Source organism: Alexandromys fortis, unplaced genomic scaffold (assembly GCF_014885135.2).
Source record: "Alexandromys fortis isolate MF-2015 unplaced genomic scaffold, M_Fortis_MF-2015_v1.1 scaffold_87, whole genome shotgun sequence".
Classification (NCBI taxonomy): Eukaryota; Metazoa; Chordata; class Mammalia; order Rodentia; family Cricetidae; genus Alexandromys; species Alexandromys fortis.
This window is the reverse complement of record NW_026067971.1, coordinates 5,672,513-5,683,439: the sequence shown is the minus strand read 5'-3', so window position 1 is coordinate 5,683,439 and position 10,927 is coordinate 5,672,513. Positions and strand designations below refer to the sequence as shown.

The 10,927-nt window shown below is 38.3% G+C and overlaps 1 protein-coding gene across 2 annotated transcripts in view; it reads right to left on the bottom strand.

The window, feature by feature from the left end:
- Znf326 (zinc finger protein 326) overlaps nt 1–10,927 on the bottom strand; it is a 58,438-nt gene that overhangs the window by 6,682 nt on the left and 40,829 nt on the right. For both annotated transcript variants that reach the window (XM_050155756.1, XM_050155757.1), the window contains exons 8-9: nt 1,518–1,665; nt 240–339 (exon numbers count right to left, since the gene is read on the bottom strand). In XM_050155756.1, the coding sequence (XP_050011713.1) occupies nt 240–339; nt 1,518–1,665 (248 nt within the window). The remainder of the gene's footprint in view (nt 1–239; nt 340–1,517; nt 1,666–10,927) is intronic.

Sequence of the window (10,927 nt, the reverse complement as noted above, 5' to 3'; positions counted from 1 at the left end):
GAGGAAGAGGAAGAGGAAGAGGAAGAGGAAGAGGAAGAGGAAGAGGAAGAGGAAGAGGAAGAGGAAGAGGAAGAGGAAGAGGAAGAGGAAGAGGAAGAGGAAGAGGAAGAGGAAGAGGAAGAGGAAGAAGAAGAAGAAGAAGAAGAAGAAGAAGAAGAAGAAGAAGAAGAAGAAGAAGAAGAAGAAGAAGAAGAAGAAGAAGAAGAAGAAGAAATTTACAAAACAACTTGACTACTCACCTTCCATAACATCCTTTTCAATTATTTTGTAAGCTTCTGGGTGATTAAGTGTCTGTTGCTTACGAATAGAAGCTTTTTTAAACTTATTCACCATACATTCCTAGAAGAAAAACAATGCAAACTGTGTCAGGCAGACGGACCACTGCTCAGCACCACACTCTTCCTGTGGGGAGCACTAGCAGTGCAGGTGTTTCTGTCTAAAACCTAATTTCCTTTCACAAGAAACCCACAGTTTACTTAAGAGACTATCATAAAACACTAGCAAACTGCTTCCCTTTCAAAATATCTTCTGGGCACCTGGAGAAGGATTAGAAGCTGCAGTGACCTCAGCTAAGTGGCTAAGTCATAAATGCCCAAGAAGAACCGTTACAGGGCACTCACAGCAACACATTTTAACAAAGGACATTTCTGTTGGATATAGAAGTCTGAGTGAACTCTGTACTGTGAACTCTTTACCAGATCAGATTAGCTTTGTGCACAGTCAGTAGTCCAGCTCGAGCCTCTTTTTTAGTTTGTTTCGAGACAGGGTTTCCCAATAGCTCTGGAGTCTGTCCTGGAACTTACTCTGTAACCCGGGCTGGCCTTGAACTCACAGAGATCTGCCTGCCTCTGCCTCCTAAGGGTTGCTTGGATTAAAAGCATGAGCTGCCACTGCCCGGCTTCGAACCTCTTGCAGTATCTTTTTGTTTTGTTTCTTCAAATTCCCAAAGTATCTATGCATTATTGGCATTTCCACCTAAACAGACTATCTGTGCACCTGTGAACATGTTTTATTTTCAATTACAGTTGGTTCATTAACAAAGCTTGGGGTCTTCAAAATAACCTATTAAATTGATAACTACACAAGGAAAAGACACCAGACAGATGCCCGCCTCTCTGGCTCAGAATTCTGACTTTGATACCTATGACAAGGTCATTTAGCTTCTATGGACATGACCTTTCAATCATTACTTGGGGGGGGGGGGGATTATGGAAGCTCATCCGAAATGAAGATCATACTCCCAGGCACACAGTGAACTGTGCAGGGATGGCAGTTAGATCTGAATCATACAATGACTAAAGGAATTCTTTTCTAACAATTTTCTCAGAAATGACTATGAAAAATAAGTTCTCACACTACAAATCCATATTCTAAAATAGAATTCACAACTAATTAGCTTTAACAACTTTCCTTAGATGAGTAATTATTAAATTTTTAGAAACAAAAAGGTGAAAGAAATTATAAAAAATAAATTCAGATCAAATAAAATGCTTCTCGTTTCAAAAACCCCTACTTACATGTAAAAATTCCATAACTACTTTATCAAATTTGGTTTGTTTCTGAATATGATCTAATGTTTCCTGGTGTGAAGAACTTTCCAGATGCAGCTCAATATCTTTTTCTTCAAAGGTTCGAAATTTACAAAATGAACATGTGAATGCCATTCTACAAAGAAAAGAAATTTTCTTTAAGTATTACCTTATTCATTTAGATCTTCTAAAACTAATTTTAATGGCTGAAACAACTTTCTTTCCATTTTAGAACTCTTAAATTTATGCAGAGGAAAAGCTAATATTTCTTTAAGTACCTATGGCAGCATGGTCACTGAAGTACTCTGTGTTTTAAACCCCTGGGTATAAAAAGGACCAATAAGGTAATGATCTCAAGCCTTGCCCGTTCAAAAGCTAAAGTTAATGTAAAGCAGCATCAAGTTCCAAAATCTCACACATTTTATACTTTGGCCCATCCTCAAGTTTCTAAACCATCCACAAAGCCAGGTAAACACAACAACTATCCAATCCCACGGAGCTCTGGGGATACACAGTCCCCCAGCAGCCGTCAGGATAACTGACAGGCCTAGACTGCACAAATATACATTATTTAGAAGATGAAAATCCATCCAGAATCAATTCCTCTATAACTTTCCCACTTTCTTTATTGGATATTTTTCTTTTACTGTTGAGATTATAATATAATTATATCATTTACCCTTACCTTTCCTTCCTCCCACATACCCCTCCTTACTCTTTCAAATTATGGCCTCTTTTTCAATAATTATTATTAATTGTTATATGCATATATATACATATATATGTACTCACACACACATATATTCTTATATATGTGTTTATATATAATAATAACCTCAGTCTGTATAATGTTCCTTGTATATATATTTAGAGGTATAGATAATCAGCTGTCTGTTCTTCCCTGAGGAAGAGGGACCACTCCTCCATTGCTGGTGGGAGTGCAAAATGGTACAGCCCCTTCGGATATCATTATGGCGATTACTCAGAAAATTAGGAAACATCCTACCTCAATTCCACTTTTGGGTATATATCAAAGGATGCTCAAATGTACCACAAGTACATGCGTTCAACTATGTTCATAGCAGCATTATTTGTCATAGCCAGAACCTGGAAACAACCTAAATGCCCATCAACTGAAGAATAGATAAGGAAAATGTGGTACATTTACACAATGGAGTAATACACAGCAGAAAAAAAATAACGACATCTTGAAATTTGCAGGCAAATGGATGGAGCTAGAAAACATCATTTTGAGTGAGGTAACCCAGACCCAGAAAGACAAATATCATATGTACTCACTCATAAGTGGTTTTTAGACATAAAGCAAAGAAAAACAGCCTACAACTCACAACCCCAAAGAACCCAGACAATGAAGACCCTAAGAGACACATACATGGATCTAATCTACATGGGAAGTAGAAAAAGACAAGATCTCCTGAGTAAATTGGGAGCATGGGGACCATGAGAGGATAAAAGGGGAGAAAAATATATAGCTCAATAAAAACAATTTAAAAAAAGAAGTGTAAAAAAATGGATTCCTCTCAACCTACCTAACTAGCAGGTAAAGTCACAGATCTTAGAAGAGAACCTACAACCACCACTTTACTAAGCCAGCATAACCCTAACTACATTCCTATCTTTAGATCCACAAATAAGTGATAGTCCTCATCCCTGAACAGGAGCCATTACAGAAAACCACACCCAGTAACAGCACAGTGCTGTGGAGCCCAGTCCCCTGATATCTACAAGAATAACTCCCACACCCAAGGCTCAGGGATCACTGTGGAAGAGTGGAGAGATTCTAACATCAGGGAGTTTGCTGTGAGACTGTTTTTCCTACTAATGTCAGAAGCTATACCACCATGTTTCACCAACATGACTGCCTAAACACGAGCTCAACAAAAGGACAATAGACGACATGCCAAAGTAGAAAAAGGAAAGACAACTTTCCTACTTTCTATGTATGCTGTTATTTCTTTTTCCTTACATTATGACTGCAGTCTCCTACCTGGGTTCTGACTCAGTTTCCATTTTCCAGGGATATTTTCACACCACTACTAGACTTATTTGCTGAGTTTATTTGGGAGTTAACTGCTCAGTTTATATCTATCTCTATTTGTGATCTTGGGCAAGTCATTGAACTCTCTGGCCTCAGTCTTATGTTAATGCAGTCTTAGATGTCACATGGAGCCCTAAGAAGCTCCTGTCACCTACCTGGCGGTGTTGGTGGTGCACGCCTTTAATCCCAGCACTCGGGAAGCAGAGGCAGACGGATCTTTTATGAGTCTGAGGCCAGCCTGGTCTACAGAGCTAGTTCCAGGACAGGCTCCAAAGCTACAGCAAAACCCTGTCTCAGATTCAGTCAATTATTTAGTTACTTTCTACCTCAGGCAATACACATTACTGCTTAATGCATCACTGACTCCTTCATACTCAAAAAACAAACATGAAAATGCCTTCAGCTGCTATCCAGGACAGTTTCTGATCTCTATTCTCCACCTATGCCCACTAATCTCATTTAACATGGCACATACTATATCTTTATTAAATGTTATGTTTATTAAATAATTATGTTACATTTTTAAAACACTAGTTCTTTTCAATCCAATTTTCTACTTTCAAAGTATCAGTAAAACACCTACTTCTTGCTTTTACCTTAAGACACATGATCCACCTGGACTGTTTCATATAATTCTTGTAATTCTACCATTCTTAGAGCAGCTCAAACACTACATCACATTGTCTCCTGGAACTTACTGCTACTAAGACTGACCACTCTGTATCTCTTCTGGCACATCTTAACCGTACACTGCTGCTTGTGCACACCTCACACATACACACCTCTCACCCAGATTCTCTGAAGTAGTATATATACACAGTCACCTTTGTCATATTGAAAGCATTCAAATAACAAAAGACCCATCCAAAAATAGTCATTTAGCATCCATCTCAAAACTGCTCTGATCAATTAAAATAACTGTACACACTACTGCAGATGGAATTCACTGGTAGTGAATTTCTTTAACATGCCTTACATCCTGGTTTAATCATCAGTAGTTTTTTAAACCTAAGATACTGCAGGAATTTTTTAAGACTCATAATCTATAAAATGACAGACAATTCAACTGAAATTGTTGTTATTGGGAAAAATGGGAATTTTATTTTCTCCAAATTGCAACATTTATTCTATTAACACAGTTACATTCAATTTTATATTCAAATTTTAATGGGAAAAGTACTCATAGAATAATTAAATACAAACGTTGACCTTACAATGCACAATCACATTTAGACTCACATTTGTTTATTTCATTTCCACAATACAGTAACATATCTATTATCTATGTCAAAGGGAATTTAAAGAGAAAAGAAGCAAAAGAGGGCCAAAGATCAAAACAGCTCTGTTAAAACTGTAACTGCCAGACCTCCCCTGTCCTTCTTCGGGGTCTGGCCTAGTGAGTCTCCCTGACCATTCACCCCTTCTCCCCAGGCCCCACAACTAATATCCTGGCCTAGGTTTCTGCCAGAACATTCCCTACCTACAGGTCAACCAATAGGCTCCTCCATGTCACCTCCAACCTTGGCATCAAACTTGGTAAACGCCCCCATATTCCTGGCTCGGACCACTAAGAAAAAAACCAAACCTTCAAAATTACAGACATTGATAAGAGAGATGAATCCGAAGTCAATGGCTTAGACCAGATAATCAACAAGACGACAGAAGAAAAACTTTCCCAAACCAAGGAAAGACACACCCATACAAATACAGGAAGTATGGAATATCACAGTTAAACCACTAAGTATATATACATAACAAATAAAGTGAATTGAAAGCTGCAAGAGAAAAAACACAAGTCATATATAAAGGAAAACTTGTCAAAATAACAGCTAGTTTCTCAATGGAAACTCTGAAATCCATAAGTCTGGAGCAATGCAGTCCAAGTCCTAAAAGGTCAGTCAGCTCAGACTAATATACCCAGCAAAACTATCTGCCATGATTGAAGGAGGAAGAAAAACTTTCCACATTATAAGCAACATAAAAACATATCCAATAAACCAAACTTAAGGAAAATACAGGAAGCAACAGTTTGGGATGAAGAGAAGAATGAGCATAACAAAGTCTGTAGAAAGAAATATAAAAGCATAACCATTAAAATACAAAGTACCACTGAGAACACAAACAACACCAAGAATTAACAACACAATGACTGCAATTAAAACATACATTTCAGGGGTTGGAGAGATGGCTCAGTGGTTAAGAGCACTGACTGCTCTTCCAGAGGACCAGGGTTCAATTCCCAGCACCCACATGGCAGCTCACAACTGTATGAAGATCCAGTTGCAGGGAATCTGACACCTTCACACCAATGCACATAAAATAAAGTTAAATAGACCATAAAAAATATTTAAAACCATAAAAAACATACATTTCAATGATAACTTGAAATATCAGTGGCCTCAATTCTCCAACCAAAGGACACAGGCTGACTGAATAGACCAAGAAACAAAGTTCATCTACCTGCTGTCTATAAGGAGGACATCTTATCTTTAAAGACAGGCACTGCCCTAGAGTAAAAGGATGGCCAATGTACTCTTAACAAAATGATACCAGGAAACAAGCAGGCATCACAGTCCCAATATCTGACAAAATAGATGTCAAACTAAAACCAAACAGAAGAGATAAAGAGGGACAGACACTTCATTCTAATAAAATGGGCTGGTAACCAAAAATACATTACTATCCTAAACATAAATGCACCAAACTCTGGGACATGCTATTTCATAAAAAATGTACTGTTAGATTTAAAGACACAGATTAACATCAATCCATTAATAACAGGGGATTTCAGCAGGGGTGTGGTGGTGCTCACCTTTAAACCTAGCACTTGGGAGGCAGAGGCAAGCAGATCTCTGTGAGTTCAAGACCAGCATGGTCTAGAGAGTAAGTTCCTAAACAGCCAAGGCTACAGAAAAACCCTGTCTCAACACACACACACACACACACACACACACACACACACACAATAGTAGGGGATTTCAATACCCATTTTTTCCAATAGACAGATCATCTAAAACAAAAAAATACAGAAATATCAGTTTTAATTACCATTATACATCAAATGGACTTAACAGATACCTACGTAATATTCCACCAAACACCAAGGAATATACTTTTACTCAGGAGAACAGTGCAACTTTGTTAAAACAAATCATACCCTGAGAAACAAGACAAATCTTTACAAATTCACAAGTACTGACAACACTCTTTGTATCTATCCTATCTGACTACAATGCAATAAAATTTGAAGCTGACAGCAAGCGTCCATTGTTGAACATGAGAGAAAAGGCAAACCAAAAAATGAAAACCCAGCAAAGCCTCTGGGACCCACTGAAAGCAGTCCCATGAGGGAACACGTAACTCCAAGGCCCTGCACTAAGAAACTAGGAGGGGCACAAATAGATGACAATGGTCAGGTCAAAAAGTCAGAAAAAAGAGCAAACCAACTCCAAACCCAATCAGCAACAAAAAAATTTTAAAAAAGGTGAAATCAATGAAACAGAAACAAAGAAAACTGTACAAAGAACCACTAAATCTAATCTATTTGAGAAGAGAAACGAAACTGACAAACGCAAGGATTAACTAACCAAAAAGAAAAAGAAAAGAGAGGACCCAAATTAACAAAATCAGAAATGAACAGGGAAACACTGCAACAGACACCAATGAAATTCAGAATACTATAAGGGAGTATTTCAAAAACATGTACTCCATTAAGCTGGAAAACCTAAAAAAAAATTGGATAAATTTCCAGATTCTGCCAAGCCACCAAAATTAAAGCAAGAAGTCAGCAAACTAAAAAGACTCAAATGAGAAGATTGAAATGGTAAAATAAGCTTTCCAGCTAAAACAAAATTACAAAAGGAAGGAAAGAGGGAGGGAAGGAGGAAGGGGGAAGGGAGGGAGGAAGGGAGGGAGGGAGGGAGGGAGGGAGGGAGGGAGGGAGGGAGGGAGGGAGGGAGGGAGGGAGGGAGGGAGGGAGGGAGGGAGGGAGGGAGGGAAGAAAAAGTGTCCAGGGCCAGATGAAGTCACAGCAGAATCCCAGCAGACATTCTAATTTTACAGCAAACCCCTCTTCAACCAAGAACTCTTCAATGTGATTCAAAGGAACAGAAACAGAAGGAACAGTCCCAAACTCCTACTAAGCCAGTATTGCTTTGATAACAAAACCAGATAAAAGCAGCACCCTACCCCCTTCAAAGGAAAAACTGCAGGGCAATATCCCCACTAAACACAGACTCAAAAATACTTAATAAAATATTTGCACACAGAATGCAGACATACATTGGAAAGATTATCCTCAACAGACACGACTAGAACCCAGTTCACGAGCTTCGGGCAAGGGGCTGGAGGTTGAGGAAACACACGCAAGAGACAGACCAACAGACCTCCAATCTCGCTGGTACAAAAGCCCATCTTTATTAGCACCATGGAGGCTTAAATACCCTGCAGTCAATGGCCAACAGGTGAAAATCCCATCCTCTGATCCTCTAGGCAAAGTTCAGCTTTTAGTAACTTCAATTAGAAGGTTCTAGCAGGGAAGAGCAGCTGAAGGCCAAGACTCAATTGATCCCAACAAACAGATGTAATAAAGTCACCTAAATGAACTGAAGGACAGAAATTAGAAAAAAACAGACAAATGCAATACACCTTCATGATTTAAGTCCTAGAGAATGTAGGGCTATTAACCAACATAATAAGAGCTATGTATGAGAAGCCCACAGCCAACAGCATCCTAAATGAAGAAAATCTTGAAGTAACTGCACTAAAGTCAGGAACGGAACAAGACGGGACGCCCACTATCCCCACTCCTTTCCAACACTGTACTCCAAGCATTTCTGGAGCAATAAGGCAAGAAAAGGAAATTAAAGGGATACAAACAGTTAAAGTAGCCCAACTATCCCTATTTCAGATGACATACTATACATTAAAGATTCCCAAACTCCTGGAAATGGTAAATTCAGCAAAGGGGCAGATACAGATCAATAGCTTTTCTATACAACAATAACAAACACACAGATAAAGAGATAATAGACACACTCTCATTCATAATAGCCTCATAAAATACCTAGGAATAAACCTAACCAAAGAAGTGAAGGACCTCTACAATGAAAATGTACGTAAGGCAATTTTAAAATGTAATAAACCACATAATTGACTTTAACAAAAACTACATGATCATCTATTTCAATAGATGAAGAAAAAAGCCTGTGATTAGATTTAACATACCTTTATGATGAAAGTCCTGGAGAATGTAGGGCTAAAGGGATCATACCTCAGCATAGTAAAAGCTACCCATGAGAGACCCAAGCCAATGTCATCATAAATGGGGAAAAGCTGAAAGCAATCCTAGTGAAGTCAGAATGAGAGAGGGCTGTCTCCTATTCTGATTCCTTCTCAATGTTGTGTTTGAAGTGCTAGCTGGAGCCATAAGGCAAGAGAAGGAAATGAAATGGATACAAACAGGGAAAGAAGCCAAACTACCCCTATCTGCAGATGACATGATACTATGCATTACAGACCCCAAAAATTCTACCATAAAACTTCTATAAATGATAAATTTAGCATTGTGGCAGGATAATCAACCTGCACAAATCAACAGTTTTTCTATACACTAATAACAAACAAACAAACAGAGATCATGGACCATTCATAACAGTCTCAAAGAAAATTTAGTATCTACAAATAAACTTAACTAAAGAAGTGAAGGATCTAGAAAATGAAAACTTTAAAACCTCTAATGAAAGAGAGAAAAGACACTTAAAAATGGAAAGACATCCCATGTTTTGTGGCTGGTAGAATTAGCATTAGGAAAATGACTATCCTGGAAGAAGCTACTTACAGATTCAATGCAATCCCAAACAAAATCTCCATCTTATTCTTCACAGAAATAGAATAAAAAAAAATCCTAAAATTCATAGAGAACCACAACAAACACTGTATGACAAAATAATCCCGAGTAAAAAGAACAATGCTGGCCGGGTGGTGGTGGCACACACCTTTAATCCCAGCACTTGGGACGCAGAGGCAGGCGGATCTCTGTGAGTTCGAGACCAGCCTGATTTACAAGAGCTAGTTCCAGGACAGGTTCCAAAGCCACAGAGAAACCCTGTCTCGAAAAACCAAAAAATCAAAAACCAGAAAAAAAAAAAGAAAAGAAAGAAAGAACGAACGATGCTAGAGGGATTACCATTTCAGATCTCAAGATATATTATAAGACTGTAGTAGTAAAATAATCCAGCACTGGAAAGAAACAGACATCCAGACCAATGGAACAAAATCAAAGACCCAAGCATGACTACACACACCTTCAGCCACTTAATATTTGACAAAGATGCCAAAAACGTAAACTGGAAAAAAACATCTTCAAGAGACTGTGCTGGGAAACCTAGAAAAATGGCATTACTCCTGCATCTATCACCTTGCACAAAAACTATTCCAAATGGATCAAAGAAAGCCCTAACCGTGAAAACCTGAAACTCCTAGAAGAAACATAGGCAGTGTCTACATGATATGTAGGAAAGGAGTTCCTGAACAGGACTCCATTTAATTAAATCCAACAGCTGACAAGCAGGACTTCCTAAAACTAAACAGCTCTGCACAACTAAAGAAACAGTCAACCAGGTGAAGAGGAAGCCCACAAAGCAGGAGAAAACCTCTGCTAGCTACATATTTGACAGAGTATCAATATGCAGGATATATAAAGAACTCAAAAACAAGAAGACCCATTTCAAAAATATGCCTGGGACCTAAACAGAGTGGTCTTGAAAGAAAAAAGGGGGGCTAAGAAATATCTCAAAAAATGTTGACAGTACCTAGCAAAAAGGGAATGTAAAACAAACAACTTTAAATTTTCTTCTTACCAATAAAGAAAGAATATTAAGAGCTGCAAAGGAAAAAGGACAAGTAACTTATAAAGGCAGACCTGTCAGAATTACACCTGACTTCTCAATGGAGACAATGAAAGGCAGAATGTCGTGGTCAAGCATTATACAGACATTAATAAACCATAGATGTCAGCCCAGACTACTATTCCCAGCAAAACTTTCAATCATCATAGAAGGACAAAACAAGATATTCTATTAACAAACAGATTTAACCAATACCTAGCCACAACCCCAGCCTTATTCAAAGTACTAGAAGAAAAACTCCAATCCAAGGAAGTTGGCTACATCCACAAAAACACAGACAATAGCTGTCTCACAGCAGCAAATCCCAAAGAAGGGAAAAACACACAAATTAACATCACCAACAACAAAAACTAAATTAACAGGAGATATCACTCACTGGTCATTAATATCCCTTAAAATAAATGGACTCAACTCACCTATAAAAAGACACA